At 44.9% G+C, this 19,819-nt stretch overlaps 1 protein-coding gene across 1 annotated transcript in view; it reads right to left on the minus strand.

Annotated features, from left to right (window-relative positions):
• Nucleotides 1-14,310, minus strand: part of LOC137421269 (uncharacterized) — a 130,798-nt gene extending 116,488 nt beyond the window's left edge. Inside the window, exon 1 of the mRNA XM_068107162.2 lies at nucleotides 14,144-14,310. Coding sequence (XP_067963263.2) covers nucleotides 14,144-14,207 — 64 coding nt within the window. The 5' untranslated portion in view covers nucleotides 14,208-14,310. The remainder of the gene's footprint in view (nucleotides 1-14,143) is intronic.
• Between the last annotated feature and the right edge of the window lie 5,509 nt (nucleotides 14,311-19,819).

The raw sequence follows: 19,819 nt of genomic DNA on the forward strand, positions 1-19,819 counted from the left end.
TTGACAATAACCCCCACCCCCTCCCCACCCCCCTCCCCACCCCCGCCCCCTCCCCCATCGCCGACACCGTACAGAAGTAAACTTTAATATTGGAAATTTAGAATGGTGATTGGTGAGGCACAGTTTGATCTTTGCAATGACCTAATCTAACATAAATAATAGTAATAATAATTGGCAATAATATAATAAGGATAATAAACGAACCCCCTGCCGCTCCCATGATGAGCAGGTGTATTAGTTATTTCAAAAGCGGGAAAGCCATAAGATTACCTGCAGGAGTGGACATCACAGAACAAAACTGGATTTAGTGGTGGTAAGGAAATGACAGTTGTGGAGGGTTAAGCATTGCAAGACAGTGGCAGGAGAGCATGTTACCACCCAGCACAAGCCTGTGGTGTTTGTGGTGAGGATTAAGAAAAGAAGGGAAGTTAAGAGCCGGACCCACAAGGCCCCAAAATTCCAAGTAAAACTCAGCTGGTAAGCCATCACTTGGTGAAGCTTTTCCAGAATCCATTTCACCCATGGCACGTGCTTGTTCAGCAAAGGTTAAAGCAAATTCAGCACCAGGCATTGTCTTGGTCAGGGATGGGAGATGGGGAAATAAATGGTTTTATCTTATCCTCACATTTAATGAAAATAGTTCTGAATATATAAACTTTCGCAAGTTTTTTTTTTTTTTAACCGTTTTCGGTTTTTTCGGTTTTTCGGTTTTTTTATTCCGTCATTTCGGAATAAAAACCGAAGTTTTTTTTTTATCAGAATTTGCAATTACACATTCACTGGGGTCCATAACTGATAAAATAAGCCGAGCTGGCTTCGTTTTGGATTCAAGGTGAAAAAAGGCTTTGCTCGGGCTATCTGATACTTTAATATTTTTTATTCTTAATCTAACTAATAATCCTGCAGCTTTCTCCTGCAATAGTTCTCTAAGTTGGGTCTTTCTTTCAAGGAGTAACTGAAAGTTTGCCTCATTCTCTTGTTTCGCCAGTTTGTTCTCCAGTTTTAGAATTTCAGTTTCTCACCGAGACAATGTGACTCGACTTTCATGAGTGACATATGAATTAAACTGTTGAAAAAACAGCCTTATATGGGTTTTCATATTGTCCCACCACACGTTAATGGAAGCAAAACGGGGCCTTTTTTTACAGCTACTGCTATCCACAGATTGCAAAAGGCTCCCTTAAAAAAGGCCTTATCCAAAAGACTAGTACTAAATTTGCAAAAGGCACTTGAAAATCTGATGCAACAAACCCAGGTAGTGGATCATCAGCAGACGCCTACAGGCCCAATGTCTTAGGCCCACCATAAAAACAAGATGACGGCCATATTATTTCATCTGAGTGCCATGCTGGGTGGAGTCAAGCATAAAATGTGGGTGGGGTCTGGGAGCTGTTTGACCAATGGGTGCACATTTCAAAAATCAACACCCAACAAGAACCACAAGAACAACAGCAACAACCACACGAAGCTATTGTAGATATGCGACATGTCTTCAGAAAAATGCTCAGTGCAGAATGAAAACTAGATGATATGCTTGTCCTGCGCAGTCAACTTGGTGCGAGCCAACTCTTCTGTTTATGGAGGTTTTTAAAAAATTTGATCCAATATGGCTGCCAGATCGTGTGTGCGATGACATCATAAATACATATTCTCGAATATAATTGTTATGTCGATCACACTCAATAAATTTCAAACTGATCAGACTAAGCATTGTTCCTGTCGAATTATGACGTCATAATGGAGGCACCTATGACATGACATCATCATTAACATATCTTATTCCCCATGGGTAGTTCTTTACAAAGAGCCATGTTTCATTGTTTTCCATGGAGTGGTTTCAAAGGTATAGAGGTGTGAAGTTTTTCCAAGATGGCGCCTGTACCACTTGACCTATGACGTCATCATTATCATTACAATATTCTACAGGAGGAGCTCCTATGGTGAAAATTTCGTGTCAATCGGACCAAGAATTGCAGAGAAAAAAATTCAGACTGATCAATCAAGTGTTGTACTTGTCAAATTATGACGTCATAATGAAGGTACCGATGACATCATCATGAACAAGTCTTATTACCCATGGGGAGTACTTGATAATGAGCCATGTTTTAATTTTTTCCATGGAACAGTTGGAGATATTCAGGTGCAACCTTTTTTTTGGTTTTTCCAACATGGCACCTGTACCATATGACCTATGATGTCATAATTATCATTACTAGGGCGTGCCCGCACGTACGGGCACGCCCGTACGTGCTTGCCCGTACGTGCGTGCAAAAAAACATGCGTGCAAACAACAACAAAAAAGAACTTTGAAACCACGTGGCAGTAACGACCACAGAACCCCCCCCCCTCTATTTACATGAAATGGTTTGGTCCATTCGCAACGACCACAGAACCCCCCCCCCCTCTATTTACATGAAATGGTTTGGTCCATTCGCAAAGCCAAAGCGAACGGCTTGCGAGTACGGTGACCATACCTTGGGAACCACTTGTCCGATTAATTTCAAACCTTGAAAAGGCACATCCTCGGGTCCCCAGCAATATACCTGGCAAGTTTCAAGTATATCGGACCGGTAGTTGTCGAGAAACAGCGGTCGCATACATACATACATACATACATACATACATACAGACAGACAGACACACACACACACAGAGATTACTGGAATTATAGATAGATAAAATTATACAGGAGGAAGCGCCCTTGGGTGAAAATTTCGTGTCCATCGGACTAACAGTTGCAGAGAATTTTTTTTTTCATACTGATCAAATCAAGCGTTGTACTTGTCGAATTATGACGTCATACTTAAGGCACTGATGACGTCATCATTAACATATCTTATTCCGTCATCATTAACACATCTTATTCCCCATGGTGAGTACTTCACAATGAGCCTTGTTTAATTTTTTTTTCATTGAGCTGTTTCACAGATTATAGAGGTGTAACGTTTTTCCAAGATGGCGTCCATACCACGTGACCTGTGACATCATAATTAAGAATAAAAAAACTATACAGGCGGAGGCGCTTCTATAGTAAAATTTTGTGTCAATCGGACCAACGGTTGCAGAGAAAATGAATTTAAAAAATGCAGACATGCACATCACATGTACGTGCAAACGCAGCCGAATGCCTAACCCTGCTTTTCACTTCTTGAGCGCAAGGTAACTAGAACGGCACACGGTAGAGTGCAGGGTAACTGGAACGGCACTGGGTAAGGCACAGGGTAACTAGAACGGCACTCGGTAGGGTGCAGGCTCAGTGGAACAGAACTCGGTAGTGTGCAGGGTAACTAGAATGGCACCCAGTAGAGCGTAGGGTAACTATAATGGCACTCAGTAGAGCACAGGGTAACTAGAACAGCACTCAGTAGCGAGAAGGGTAACGAGAACAGCACTAGGTAGGGTGCTGGGTAACTAGAATGGCACTCGGGAGGGCGTAGGGTAACTAGAACAGCACTCTGCAGAGTGCATACAAACATCAGGATAAACGGTTTATGTTTTGTTTCCCACTGATGCGCCAGTAGATTTAGATCCGAATTTGAACCAACATCGAGGCTCGTGTAAGATCGAACATTGATCCCAAAAAGACAAACTGACACATCAAACATAAAACGTATGATAATTGGAGCGGGAGACAAGATGGAGAGAGAGGGGGAAGACAACAAGTACAACATTTGAGAGCAGGGACATCGGGAGATCTGTGGGAAGGAGAGGGCTTGGGGGGAGGTGACAGGGGAAGGGGGGAAGGGAGGAGGCAGGGGAAGGGGGGGGGAGGAGGCAGGGGAAGGGGGGAGGGAGGAGGCAGGGGAAGGGGGGAGGGAGGAGGGAGGGGAAGGTTGGGAGGACGGAGGAGGCAGGGGAAGGGGGGGAGGAGGCAAGGGAAGGGGGGGGATGGAGGAGGCAGGGGAAGGGGGTGAGGGGAGGGAGGATGCAGGGGAATGGGGGGGGGGGGGGGTGGGAGAGGTATACAACACATGGAAACTGCTTGGACTTGCAGGAAAGAAGTTGGTATTTCTTGTTCTTGTTCTTGTTCGTCACCTCCCCAACGTATTCACATAGTTCTGTCATAACTTTTTGAGAAATGTTGGTGTATTTCTTTCTTTTTTAATCCCTTTCTCTCAAGTGAAAGTAGTGAAGACTCACTTAAAAAAAAAAAAAGAACCAGACAAGTACAGATACATTCAAAGTACACCGCCCCCATGCAAAATAATTAAATATCCTACAGCGCGGCATTGCCGGGGCGCCTCTGGCGCCCGGCAATACCGCCGTGCAGCTTATAGAAAATGTATTTGGAGGGAGAGGTGCACAATATTTGATTGATTAATTGCATAATTAAAATCAATAAAAGATTATCATAAAATATTTTCTTAATCAATTGACTAATAGCATAACTAAACCACTTGTGCTTCATCTGAAGGTGTATCTTTTAGAAATTTAATTAAATAAGGCATTAATAATAAATAAATAAATTAATTTTTTTTTTTTTTTCCATATACAACATCGAGGCTCGTGTAAGATCGAACATTGATCCCAAAAAGACAAACTGACACATCAAACATAAAACGTATGATAATTGGAGCGGGAGACAAGATGGGGAGAGAGGGGGAAGGACACAAACACAACATTTGAGAGCAGGGACATCGAGAGATCTGTGGGAGGGAGAGGGCTTTGGGGGGGGGGGGCATGGGAAGGGATGGTGGGAGAGGTATAAAACATATGGACACTGCAAGGACTTCCAGGAAAGAAGTTGGAATTTCAAAAAAAGTGGATCTGGGGTGAATTAGCGGGGGTAGAAAAGATCAAGGTTTTGGATGGGGGAAGATAAGAGATGGTGGTGAACAGCTGTTTTAAAGACCTGGAGGGAGGAGTGGGATTCAAGGGAGTGTGGGAGTTTGTTCCAGAGGCAGGAGAAAAGAGGAATGAAAGAGTGAAGGTGAGCAGAGAGCCTAGATTTCGGCAGTTTAATCATAAGAGGGTTGCTGGCAGATCTTGTGCGACCTGTACGAATATTTGGGGGACAGAGCACAGATAGAGCTGGCGGAGCAAGGCCGGAGAGGAGTCGGTAGAAGACAGAAAGACCACCTACCTGCCTGCGGTGATGAGTGAAAGGCCCTCGGAGATAGCTTCATCGCGGGAGATTCCAATGATTCTGAAAGCTTTGGTTTCAACAGCGTGAAGCCGAGCTAGGTGTGAGGCAGGAGCACCAGCCCAGAGGGGGAAACAGTATTCCATTGAGCTGCGGATGAAAGCCTTGTATGTGGTGAGGAGCTCAGGTGTGCCAAGGAAGGACTTCGCACAACGGAGGATGCCCAGTCGGCGACTGGCTTTGGAGGCCAGCATGGAAATGTGGTTTTCCCAGGAAAAATCCTGGCAGATAGTGAGACCCAAAAGCTTGAGCGACAGAACTTCTTGGAGAGGATTGTTGAGAAAGTATGGATGAAAAGATGATGAAAAGAGAAAGATGTGTGCGTGTGCATGTGCACGCACATGCATTCACATGTTATCAGAAGTAAATATATTGTGTAGATTACATCATTTGTGGATCTGATAAATTGCCTGTAACCATTTTGTAAAACTGAATTTGCAGCAACTAAATGAAGATGTCCAAATGTCACACACGTCCATGCCCGTGGGATTCCAGTCGGTCTGGTTGTCCAGTCGGTCTTTTCGGAGAGACATAGTAAGAGTGTGAGATTTGTCAGGTTTGAAAGACATGTTCCACTTGTTTGACCAGTCTGTGATTTTGTCCAGGTCTTCAGAGAGTGAGGAGGCTGCAGACTGCCGATCTGAGGGAAGAGGAATGGAGCGGCAGAGAGTGGAGTCATCAGCAAAGAGATCGAGATTATTTTCCGGAGAGTCGGAGAGATCATTGATAAAGACCAGAAAAAGCACAGGGCCCAAAACACTGCCTTGGGGAACTCCAGCCTGAACAGGAAGGGGAGATGAGAGAAATCCATTCAGGGCCACACGTTGACTACGACCAGAGAGGAAGTCCGCAAGCCATGCATGGAGATTTCCATGGATACCATGGGAGGAGCGTTTGGTGAACAGAGCTGGGTGCCAGACCGTATCGAAGGCACGTCATATGTCAAGGTTGACAGCTCTGATTTCCTGTTTGGCATTGAGCACCTCCATCCATTGTTGAGACAGTGGAAGCAGCATGTCCAGAATAGAATGACCTGGTCTGAATCCAAATTGATGATCGGAGATCAAGCCATTGGAGAAGAGGAAGGATTTGATATCTGAAGCAATGATGGATTGCATGACTTTGCTGATAATTGGGAGCAGGCTGATTGGTCTGTGGTTGCAAGGATCTGTTTTAGCACCTTTTTTGTGTAAAGCAGTAATGTTTGCTGATTTCCGAGATGCTGGCAGATGACCTTGAGCAAAGGAGAGGGTGAAAAGAACAGAGAGAGGGTGAGATAGAGCGGCAGAGCAGTATTTTAGGACCCGTGGGCTGATGCCGTCTGGTCCAGTTGCAGAATCAGAGTCGAGGTTTGACAAAAACTTATCCACCTTGTCAGGAGAGAAGGACACAGAGTCCAGGAGCAGTTGGGTTCGACTGGGTAAGGTGGGAACAGACAGAGATGGGCAACAACAGAGAGAGAACAGAGAGAGATTAATCAATAAATAATGAATCGATGAAGTGATTTATCAATAAATCAAAAATATCCTTTGTAACCACATCACTTGGTCACTGTCATGTCCAAATATTAGCTTCCTAGCTCAAAAGGTGCCTGTGATATTGCCCAGATGAGAAAGAAAATAAATAAATAATTATTAATGAAATTAAATAAATAATAATCATAAAAAATTAAAATAATTAATCAATTCGCTAATATAACACATAAACCACCACCATTTCATCAGAATCTGCAACTGGGAAAAAAAAAATTTTTTAATCATCAATTAAATAATTAAATAAATAATCGATTAATTGGTTTATCAACAAATAAAAAATAGCCTTTGCAGCCAAATCACTTGGTCATTGGTATTTCCAAATATCAGCTTCCTAACTCAAAAGGTGCCTGAGATAATGGCCAGAAGAGAAAGGAAATGTATAAGTACTTAATTAATCGCTAATAATTAAATAACTCATTAATTAATTGATTAATCCAAAAACAAAAAATACTGTTTTTGACAAAGTACTTGCTCACTGTTGTGCCGAAATTTCAGCTTCCTGGCTCAAAGGATGGCTGAGATATTGCCCGGACAAACAATAAAGAAAACAAACAAACAACCAGAGTGAAAACTGAGAACTCCCTTTCAGCGTGCGTCATTGCCGAGCGCCCTTCGGTGCCCGGCAATGACGATATGCAGCGTCTGGAGATGGCATAGGAAAGGAGTGGTGTATAACAAACAACCAGAGTGAAAACTGAGTATGCCATTTCAGCGTGCGTCACTGCCGAGCCCCCTAAGGTGCCCGGCAATGACGTTATGCAGCATCTGGACATGGCAGAGGAAAGGAGCGGTGTGCAAAAATACCCTTTACAGACAAATCACTTGGTCATTGTCATGTCCAAATATCAGCTCCCTAGCTCAAAAGGTGCCTGAGATATTGGCCAGATGAGAAGGAAAATAAATAAATAATTGATAATGAAAATAAATAAATAATAATCGTACAAAAAATAAATAATTAATCAATTGCCTAATATAACACATAAACCAGCTACCATTTCATCCGAATCTGTAACTTTAAAAATATATATATATATTTTGTCATTAATCACATAATGAAATAATTAATCGATTTGATAATTTTGATAATTAATTCAAATTAATTAATTCAAATTTTGATTTGATAATTAATCGATTAATTAATAATCAATTAATCAAAAACAGCCTTGACAGCCAAATCACTTGGTCATTGTCATGTCCAAATATCAGCTACCTAGCTCAAAAGGTGCCTGAAGTAATGACCAGAAGAGAAAGGAAATATATAAGTACTTAATTAATCGCTAATAATTAAATAACTAATCAATTAATTGATTAATCAATAAATCAAAAATATATTTTGCAGCCAAATCACTTGGTCATTGGTGTGTCCAAATATCAGCTTCCTAACTCAAAAGGTGCCTGAGATAATGCCCAGAAGAGAAAGGAAATGTACAAGTACTTAATTAATCGCTAATAATTAAATAACTAATCAATTAATTGATTAATCAAAAAACAAAAAAGATAGTTTTTGACAAAGTAATTGCTCACTATTGTGCCGAAATTTCAGCTTCCTAGCTCAAAGGATGGCTGAGATATCGCCCGGACAATCAAGAAAACAAGAAAACAAGAAAACAAACAAGTACAGACACATTCAAAGTACACCGCCCCCATGCCAAATAATTAAATATCCTACAGCGCGGCATTGCCAGGGCGCCTCTGGACGCCTCCGGGGCCGACGCCTCCGGGGCCTCCGGCGCCCGGCAATACCACAGTGCAGCTCATAGAGGCTGCATTGGGAGGGAGAGGTGTACACTAATTGATTGATTAATTGTATAATTAAAATCAATAAAAGATTATCACAAAATATTTTCTTAATCAATTGGCTAATAGTATAACTAAACCACTAGTGCTTCATCCGAAGATGTATCTTTTAGAAATGTAATTAAATAAGTCATTAATAAAAAATTTAATAATTAATTGATTAATCAATAAATCAAAAATATCCTTGATAGCCACATCACTTGGTCACTGTCATGTCCAAATATTAGCTTCCCAGCTCAAAAGGTGCCTGAGATATTGGCCAAATGAGAAAGAAAATAAATAAATGATTAATTATGAAAATAAATAAATAATAATCATTTAAAAATTAAATTATTAATCAATTCGGTCACAGAACACATAAACCACCACCATTTCATCAGAATCTGTAACTGAATTTTTTTTTTTTTAGTAATTAATCCAATAATTAAATAATTAATCGATTAATTGATTAATTGATTAATCAATAAATCAAAAATATCCTTGATAGCCACATCACTTGGTCACTCATGTCCAAATATTAGCTTCCGAGCTCAAAAGGTGCCCGAGATATTGGCCAAATGAGGAAGAACAAATAAATGATTAATAATGAAAATAAATAAATAATAATCATTAAAAAATTATTAATCAATTCGGTCATAGAACACATAAACCACCACCATTTCATCAGAATCTGTAAGTTAAAAAAAAAGATTTCGTCATTAATCGAATAATTAAATAATTAAGCGATTAATTGATTAATTAATAAATAAAAAATAGCCTTTGCAGCCAAATCACCTGGTCATTGGCATGTCCAAATATCAGCTTCCCAACTCAAAAGGTGCCTGAGTTAATGGTCAGAAGAGAAAGGAAATTTGATCAATTAAATAAGTACTTAATTAATCGCTAATAATTAAATAACTCCTCAATTAATTGATTAATCAAAAAACAAAAACAGTTTTTGACAAAGGACTTGCTCACTACTGTGCCGAAATTTCAGCTTCCTAGCTCAAAGGATGGCTGAGATATCGTCCGGACAAACAATCAAGAAAGAAAAGGAGAAAGAAAAAAAACAAAGAACAAACAAGGGAACAAACAACCAGAGTGAAAACTGAGTGCTCTCTTTCAGCGTGCGTCACTGCCGAGCCCCCTTCGGTGCCCAGCAATGACGATTTGCAGCGTCTGGAGATGGCGTAGGAAAGGAGTGGTGTATAACAAACAACCAGAGTGAAAACTGAGTACTCCCTTTCAGCGTGCGTCATTGCCGAGCCACCTTCTGTGCCCGGCAATAACGCTATGCAGCGCCTGGAGATGGCATAGGAAATGAGCGGTGTACAACAAAAGCCGAGTGAAAACTGAGTACTCCCTTTCAGCGTGCGTCATTGCCGAGCCCCCTTCTGTGCCCGGCAATGACGTTATGCAGCGTCTGGACATGGCAGAGGAAAGGAGCGGTGTGCAAAAATACCCTTTACAGACAAATCACTTGGTCATTGTCATGTCCAAATATCAGCTCCCTAGCTCAAAAGGTGCCTGAGATATTAGCCAGATGAGAAGGAAAATAAATAAATAATTGATAATGAAAATAAATAAATAATAATCGTACAAAAATTAAATAATTAATCAATTGCCTAATATAACACATAAACCAGCTACCATTTCATCCGAATCTGTAACTTAAAAAATATATATATATATTTTGTCATTAATCACATAATTAAATAATTAATCGATTAATTGATTAATCAATTAATCAAAAACAGCCTTGACAGCCAAATCACTTGGTCATTGTCATGTCCAAATATCAGCTACCTAGCTCAAAAGGTGCCTGAAGTAATGACCAGAAGAGAAAGGAAATATATAAGTACTTAATTAATCGCTAATAATTAAATAACTAATCAATTAATTGATTAATCAATAAATCAAAAATATATTTTGCAGCCAAATCACTTGGTCATTGGTGTGTCCAAATATCAGCTTCCTAACTCAAAAGGTGCCTGAGATAATGCCCAGAAGAGAAAGGAAATGTACAAGTACTTAATTAATCGCTAATAATTAAATAACTAATCAATTAATTGATTAATCAATAAATCAAAAATATATTTTGCAGCCAAATCACTTGGTCATTGGTGTGTCCAAATATCAGCTTCCTAACTCAAAAGGTGCCTGAGATAATGCCCAGAAGAGAAAGGAAATGTACAAGTACTTAATTAATCGCTAATAATTAAATAACTAATCAATTAATTGATTAATCAAAAAACAAAAAATATAGTTTTTGATAAAGTATTTGCTCACTATTGTGCCGAAATTTCAGCTTCCTAGCTCAAAGGATGGCTGAGATATCACCCGGACAATCAAGAAAACCAGAAAACAAGAAAAGAAGAAAACAAACAAGTACAGACACATTCAAAGTACACCGCCCCCATGCCAAATAATTAAATATCCTACAGCGCGGCATTGCCAGGGCGCCTCTGGACGCCTCCGGGGCCGACGCCTCCGGGGCCTCCGGTGCCCGGCAATACCACAGTGCAGCTCATAGAGGCTGCATTGGGAGGGAGAGGTGTACACTAATTGATTGATTAATTGTATAATTAAAATCAATAAAAGATTATCACAAAATATTTTCTTAATCAATTGGCTAATAGTATAACTAAACCACTAGTGCTTCATCCGAAGATGTATCTTTTAGAAATGTAATTAAATAAGTCATTAATAAAAATTTTAATAATTAATTGATTAATCAATAAATCAAAAATATCCTTGATAGCCACATCACTTGGTCACTGTCATGTCCAAATATTAGCTTCCCAGCTCAAATGGTGCCTGAGATATTGGCCAAATGAGAAAGAAAATAAATAAATGATTAATTATGAAAATAAATAAATAATAATCATTTAAAAATTAAATTATTAATCAATTCGGTCACAGAACACATAAACCACCACCATTTCATCAGAATCTGTAACTGAATTTATTAATTTTTTTAGTAATTAATCCAATAATTAAATAATTAATCGATTAATTGATTAATTGATTAATCAATAAATCAAAAATATCCTTGATAGCCACATCACTTGGTCACTCATGTCCAAATATTAGCTTCCGAGCTCAAAAGGTGCCCGAGATATTGGCCAAATGAGGAAGAACAAATAAATGATTAATAATGAAAATAAATAAATAATAATCATTAAAAAATTATTAATCAATTCGGTCATAGAACACATAAACCACCACAATTTCATCAGAATCTGTAAGTTAAAAAAAAAAGATTTCGTCATTAATCGAATAATTAAATAATTAAGCGATTAATTGATTAATTAATAAATAAAAAATAGCCTTTGCAGCCAAATCACCTGGTCATTGGCATGTCCAAATATCAGCTTCCCAACTCAAAAGGTGCCTGAGTTAATGGTCAGAAGAGAAAGAAAATTTGATCAATTAAATAAGTACTTAATTAATCGTTAATAATTAAATAACTCCTCAATTAATTGATTAATCAAAAAACAAAAACAGTTTTTGACAAAGGACTTGCTCACTACTGTGCCGAAATTTCAGCTTCCTAGCTCAAAGGATGGCTGAGATATCGTCCGGACAAACAATCAAGAAAGAAAAGGAGAAAGAAAAAAAACAAAAAACAAACAAGGGAACAAACAACCAGAGTGAAAACTGAGTGCTCTCTTTCAGCGTGCGTCACTGCCGAGCCCCCTTCGGTGCCCAGCAATGACGATTTGCAATGCCTGGAGATGGCGTAGGAAAGGAGCGGTGCACAAAAAAAAAAGAAGACAAGTCAGGAGACGACGATGGTTGACGAACGAGCGGTATTCAATGACAAATGACGGACTATAACCGAAACAGGCCCGGACTGGGGGGGGGGGGGGGGAGGGTCGGGGGCCCACGTAGCAGGTGTTGACCCCCAACATGCGGTGTACATGTCTATTTACAAAGGGCCCCAATGCGCTGCGTGCGCATGTCTTTAAGAGCCAGCTGTACGTAATTGTGTGTGGAGCTGGCCCAGAAATGTCAAAACGAAGGTTAATGACCTTGAAACGAGACATAAAATAATGTATAATCAGTTATGAGGTTAGTTAGCTACGCAATACCGAAAATTCGCTTCGATTCCGACAACTTTGAAAATTTGACCTTTGTGACCTTCAAAGGTCAAAGGTCGAAGATTCTGAAATTTTTTGGGAAACTTGTATTTCATGATGTATCTGATAATATAAGATCATGTACGACATTTCACCCTATCAGGAAGCGAACAATGTAATAAAACCATCAAAAATCGACTTTTCTAAATTTCGTGACCTGGTGACCTTGGGGCGAAAATGAAAAATCGAGCTCCGTGGGGCTAGACACATGACATTGGCCTAACCAAATACCGAAACCCCTGTCAGATTCCACCAAGCCCCTCGGAGAAGATGTAGCTTGAACTTGATTACCCCCTAAAAAGACATCTTTTTTGGGCGTGGCTCCGCCCACAATGGGCGCAATACGCCCACTCTCGGCAGGACACAACTAGATCATGATATCAACCTCCCAGTCCTCCCACCCAAGTTTCATCAAGATCGGATGATATCATCGCGTAGTTATGCTGCGGACACACACACACACACACACACACACACACACACACACACACACACACACACACACACACACACACACACACACACACACACACACACACACACACACACACGACGAATATAATGGTCACTCTGTTTCATAACTCGTGAACCAAAAACCTGGATCCAAATCCGGATGCGGATTTTCACCAAAATGGAACCAATCAATACGTCCTGGTCACAAACCCGACCTCTTCACCAGGTTTCGTCCAATCCATGCACAATGTTTTCAAATATCATGTTCACTGACAGAGAGATAAACAAACAGGGGTGAAAACATAAACTCGTCCACCAGAGGAAATAAATAGGAAGTTGGGAGATATCGGGAATTTCACGGATCCAGCATCCTGTGTCGAAGTTAAAATGAAGATTATGTTGAAATAATAACGTGAACATAACGTTGACGCCATTAAAACAACATGAAGCGAATGGTGGAGCAAAATACGTTATAACAGGAGGAATATTTCAAAGATAGTTAATGTTCAGTTTGTTCTCTTCCCAGTAATGACGTCAAGCTTTAATAACCACACAACCGCACCCCAACGAGTACAGTACTTGAAACGTGGTCCGAGTCCTCGATACGTGATCCGAGGACTTGAAACGTGGTCCGAATCCTCGATACGTGATCCGAGTACTTGAAACGTGATCCGAGTACTTGAAATGTGATCCGAGTACTTGAAACGTGATCCGAGTACTTGAAACGTGATCCGAGTCCTCGATACGTGATCCGAGTACTTGAAACGTGATCCGAGTACTTGAAACGTGATCCGAGTCCTCGATACGTGATCCGAGTACTTGAAACGTGATCCGAGTACTTGAAACGTGATCCGAGTCCTCGATACGTGATCCGAGTACTTGAAACGTGGTCCAAGTACTTGAAACGTGATCCGAGTACTTGAAACGTGATTCTAGTACTTGAAATGTGATCCGGGGACTCGAAGTTGTCGTCAGAGTACTCCGCGTTTCCCGGACTGATTCTCGTTTACAAAAACCTCAACGTACGAGACCATGAGGTCCTTCAAATCGTTAAATGAGATTCGGAAGAACGCGACAAGTACCACGGTACTCACAGCAAAGGAGAATCGCACAGAGTGAAAGGACGCTGAATGTACGAGACGCAGGACGGGACTCCATTTGGATTACAACACAAAGTCTTCGCGATGAAGCAACAAATGCAAAACCATTTCCTCCTAGGAAAAACTGTCCACAGACTCCTCCCTTTCCCGCATGAATTTGACGATCAGGAAGTAGGTACACCGAGGATGACACGTGGCCGAGAGGTGCGTACACTCACAGGGGAAGGATCTGTGGAGGGGAGTACGAGTAGATACACAGCGGAAGCACACGGCACACGGCACGCAGCATGCGGAACACAGCACAGGACACGCAGCACAGGACACGCAGCACACAGCACAGGACACGCAGCACACAGCACAGGACACGCTGCACACAGCACAGGGCACACTGCACAGGACACGCGGCACACAGCACAGGACACGCAGCACGCGGCACACAGCACAGGACACGCAGCACACAGCATGCGGAACACAGCACAGGGCACAAAGCACAGGACACGCGGCACAAGCACAGGGCACAAAGCACAGGACACGCGGCACACAGCACAGGGCACAAAGCACAGGACACGCGGCACACAGCACAGGACACAAAGCACGTGGCACGCTGCACACAGGACACGCAGCATGCGGAAGACGGCACACAGCACGTGGCACACAGCACAAAGCACAGGGCACACAGCACGTGGCACACAGCACAAAGCACAGGGCACAGGGCACACAGCACGCACAGGGCACACAGCACGCACATGGCACGCGGCACACTGTCCGCGGCATGCAGCACAATGTGCCAGCACACAGTACGCCGGATACTTTCCTTCTGGTGGATGGATTTGGTTATGCCAAGTAGGTAGGCCACCACGCGTTGTACAAACTGAAAGACTTTATTAACAGCTCGCACGTAAGCACTGGGCGGGCTCGACCTTCGAGCCCGCATATATGTCCCGAGGCCACGCCTTGCCCCCGGGCGTGGCCGGTCGGCCGAAGGGCGGGGCATGTATCTCAGTTCCACCCTGCGCCTCGTAACGCCTTTGCTCTGGGCATGGCCCAAGCCGCGCTTCCACGCCCGGGCGCTCGCGCCACCCACTGGTGCGCGGAATTATTGCCCACTGACATTGTGTCCGCCACACGCGCCCCCACAGAATTCCCGCGCACCTGAAGGGTGAGCTTGCGGGGAAGCCGGACGACCTGGCCGAAACGCCCTCTGGCGATGTGTGCAGGGCTGGGGGGTAGCGGGACGGCGGGCCTGGGGGGTTCCGGGGGTCTGCCCGCCGGGGGGAGGCCTCGACGCGGAGGCAGAGCTACTTGCGGGGGGTGGTCTAGGTCGAGGTTGGCCAGCATGAGGCGGTCCACGGAGATCCGATCGGGAGTACCGCCGATGTCCACGGTGAAATGCTTGTCCCCGGTCTCCAGCACGCGGAAGGGTCCGTCGTACGGGAGCCGCAGCGGTGCCCGGTGGGCGTCGTGCTGGACAAAAACGTACTCCGCCGTGCAAAGCTCCGGGGCGACGTGGGAGGACGGGCAACCGTGGTGTGCCGTCGGCACCGGGGCGAACCTCCTGGCGGTCTCCTGAAGGGTGGAGCGCTGTTGCGCCACGGACCAAGGGGCCGTAGAATCAGGGATAAATTCGCCCGGTACCCGCAGTGGTTGTCCGAAGACCAGCTCCGCCGAGGACGCGCTCAGGTCGTCCTTGGGTGCCGTCCTGAGGCCCAGCAGGACCCAGGGGAGCCTGTCGGCCCAGCTGCCATCGCGGAGACTGGCCCGGAGCGCGGCCTTCATTGAGCGATGGAAGCACTCGCACAGGCCGTTGGCCTGGGGGTGGTAAGCCGTGGTGCGGTGCAGCTTGATGCCGAGCCCTTGCGCCACTGCTCCCCAGAGCTCCGAGGTGAACTGGGGGCCGCGGTCGGACGAGCTGTCCGAGGGGGCGCCGAACCGGGCAACCCAAGTGGCGATGAAAGCTTGCGCGATGTCAGCCGCAGCCGTCGCCGCCAATGGCACGGCCTCCGGCCACCGGGTGGTGCGGTCCACCATGGTGAGGAGGTGGGTGAAACCCCGCGAGGGGGGCAGAGGTCACACCAAGTCGACGTGCACATGGTCGAACCGACGTTCGGGCACCGTAAACGGGGCCAACGGGGCCTGGTTGTGGCGGTGGACCTTTGCACGCTGGCACGCGAGGCACGTCCTGGCCCAGTCGCGGACGTTCTTCCTGAGGCCATGCCAGACGAACTTCGCCGCGACAAGCTTCTGGGAGGCCTTCGTGCCCGGGTGGGACAGGCCGTGGATAGCGTCAAAAACCGGGCGCTGCCAGCCAGCGGGCAAGATGGGGCGAGGCCGGCCGAGGGAGACGTCGCACAAGAGGGCAGTGCCCGCGACGTCGAATGGCACCGCTGTGACGTGGAGGCCCGTGACCACGGTCTGCAAGGCCTGGACATCGGGGTCAGCGGTCTGGTCCGCCGCCATCCGGGCATAGTCGATCCTGAGGTGGACCGCGTGTGCGATGGACCGGGACAGGCAATCCGCCACCGGGTTGTCCTTACCCGTGACGTGACAGTTGTCCGTCGTGTACTCGGACACGGCAGAGAGGTGACGTTGCTGCTGGGCCGACCACGGCTCGGCGACCTTGGCCATCGCGAAAACAAGGGGCTTGTGATCGACGAAGGCCGTGAACGGGCGGCCCTCGAGAAGATGGCGGGAGTGTCGGACCGCCAGGTGGAGCCCGAGCAGCTCGCGGTCGAAGGTGCTGTACCGGCGTTCGTGCGGGCGGAGCTGCCGGCTAAAAAACGCCAGCGGCTGCCAGGCACCACTCACCCACTGCTCATGCACCGCGCCCACCGCATAGTCTGACGCGTCTGTGGTGAGGGCGATTGGTGCATCGTGCGCCGGTGCGCCAGCATGGTGGCGTTGGCCAGGGCCAGCTTTGCGCCCGCAAATGCACGCGATGTCACCTTTGCCCGGCTTCCCCCGGAGGGCCTCGTGCAGGGGGCGCAGGAGCTGGGCGACGCGGGGCACGAAGCGGTGATGAAAATTCCCCATGCCCAGGAATTCCTGGAGCCCCTTGATCGTGCGGGGGTGCGGGAAACCCCTGACCGCCCTCCACCTTGGCCAGTAAAGGAATGGCCCCGTGCCTGGTGATGCAGTTCCCCAAGAAGTCGATGGCGGTGACGCCGAAACGGCACTTCGCGCGGTTGATTATCAGGCCATCCTGGCCCAGGCGTTCGAAGAGCGTGCGGAGATGGAACAGGTGCTCCTCCTGGGACGCGCTCGCGACTAGGATGTCGTCCAGGTAGACGTAGATGAAGGACAAGTCACGCAAGACACTGTCCATGAGCCGCTGGAACGCCTGGGCTGCATTTTTCAACCCAAAAGGCATCCGCAAGAACTCGAAGAGGCCGAAAGGGGTGATGACGGCCGTCTTCGGTCCATCGTCCAGTTGGACTGGGACCTGGTGGTAGCCCTGGATGAGGTCCACCTTGGAGAAAATGGTCGTTTTCGCCAACCGGGCGGAAAAGTCCTGAATATGCGGGACCGGTAGCGGTAGGGGGTGGTGGCGTCGTTGAGCCGGCGGTAGTCACTGCACGGCCGCCATCCACCGCCGGGCTTGGGCACAATGTGCAGAGGAGAGGCCCATGCGCTGTTGGAGCGCCGTACGATGCCCAGCCGCTCCAGCGTGGCGAACTCTGCTTTCGCCACGGTGAGCTTCGTGGGGTTGAGGCGGCGCGCCCGGGTGTAGACCGGTGGTCTGACGGTGGGAATATGGTGCTCCACCCCATGTTTAACGGCCAACGCTGAAAAGGTGGGCCGCGTGAGTGCCGGGAAACTGGCGAGGAGGTGGGTAAACTCGTCCACTGCCGGAAGCGTACAGACTAACCTCACCGGGACGGAACCGCGCAGCAAGCCGTTTGGTAAGCCGCTCGGTGAGCCGCTCAGCGAGCTGCTCAATGAGTCGCTCAGCGAACAAGCGAGCGAGCGAGCTGAAGGTTTCGGCCTGGACGAGGCGTCGACGCTTAACGTCCACCAACAGCCCATGCGCACAAAGGAAGTCCGCACCGAGCAGGGCCATTGGCACTGGCGGTGACGAAAGACCATTGGAAGCGCTGTTGCCCGAACCGCAGCGAGAGACAACAGTAGTGTATAGATGTTGCTTCTGGGACACTCTCATTTTCCCATTGACTTACATGTTAATTTTCCTCTTAACCTCATTGCCCATTAACACCTCTATTTCTCCCACCCTAATCTTTATGAACCTTTTGTCCCTAGTACCTATCCTTAATGTTGTTCATTAAACCACTCAAACACTACAAATATTTGTTTTCCCTTATAGACCTATAATCCTTCTTCTACATATCATCTGGCAGATTTATCTTTGACCCATTCAAACATCGACCCATTCACTTACATGTTAATTTTCCTCTCACCTCTTTACGAACCTTTTAGCCTTTTGACACCTATCCTTAATGTTTTTCATTAGACCACTCAAACAATGATTCCCCCTTGGTCTTATGGTACTCTTACTATCAATGATCCCGAGTAGACCACTCAAACATCGATCCTACAAATATTTGTTTATGTGTGGGAAATAATTTAATTCTCTTGCCACTCCCTTCACCATCTAATATATTATTAAAGAAGAGGTTTGAGTTTGGTTCTTTTTCAAGATATTTTAACTGAGCTGAGATAAAATGATAAACCTCCCTCAATGTTATTGTCTGAGCGCCTCCAGTGCCGCCCACTATTGGTAAGCTTCGCCCACTTTTGGTAAGCTCCACCCACTTTTTTTACTAAGCTCCGCCCACTTTTTGGTAAGCTACGTCCACTTTTTACTAAGCCCCGCCCACTTTTTGTTAACCCCACCCAATTTATAAACTCTGCCATTGTATCATTTTCAGTTAAGACATTACATCATTTTCAGGGAATTTCCATCACATCATTTCCAGTTAAGACCTGCCCAGGGAATTTCCACAGGAAATGACACACCCAGCCCTTCTAAAAAAAGGCACCGACCACACAGGCTTTTTCAAACACGCTTTCTGCTTCACTTGAGAATGGACTACTATGCCGAAATGGAATGGGATAACTTTGCTATTCCTTGGAGTCCTACTACCTGTGTAGAACTCAACCTTCAGATTGATGAACTGGACTCGAACCTCTTATCAATGGAGGTAAGTTTGTTTATTTATTTATTTATTTAATTAATTATTTATTTAATTCTTTATTTAATTTTTTTTTTTTAAGATGAGACTCGTGTAAGAGTTAACAAAGTTTATTTTAATATTCATAGAGCTTGATTTATACAAATATAAATATTGTATTAAATTAATATATTGTTATTTTCTTTCACAGGAAATTTTATCTGAGATACGAAATGAAAATTCTGCTTTTAACACAACTTGGGATGAAGTTATTTTTTTGTTTGAAGACATTTTGAACAACCAAGACCCCCAGAACGAGTTCTACCTTGATGACCCAGCCAAAGAGTTATACCTTGGAGATCCACAAAATCCTGAAAAAGAGTTTTACCATGATGATACTTGTTGTGAGTTATCAAAACAAAACCCACTGAACAAGTTCTACCTTGATGAGCCAGAATACAAGTCATACATTGGAGACCCACAAATTTCTGAAAATTGGGAAAGGGGAGTTCTCCCTGATGGTCCGCAGTTATACTATGTGAGA

The sequence above is a fragment of the Myxine glutinosa genome, chromosome 1 (assembly GCF_964187855.1).
Source record: "Myxine glutinosa chromosome 1, kmMyxGlut1.1, whole genome shotgun sequence".
Taxonomy (NCBI): Eukaryota; Metazoa; Chordata; class Myxini; order Myxiniformes; family Myxinidae; genus Myxine; species Myxine glutinosa.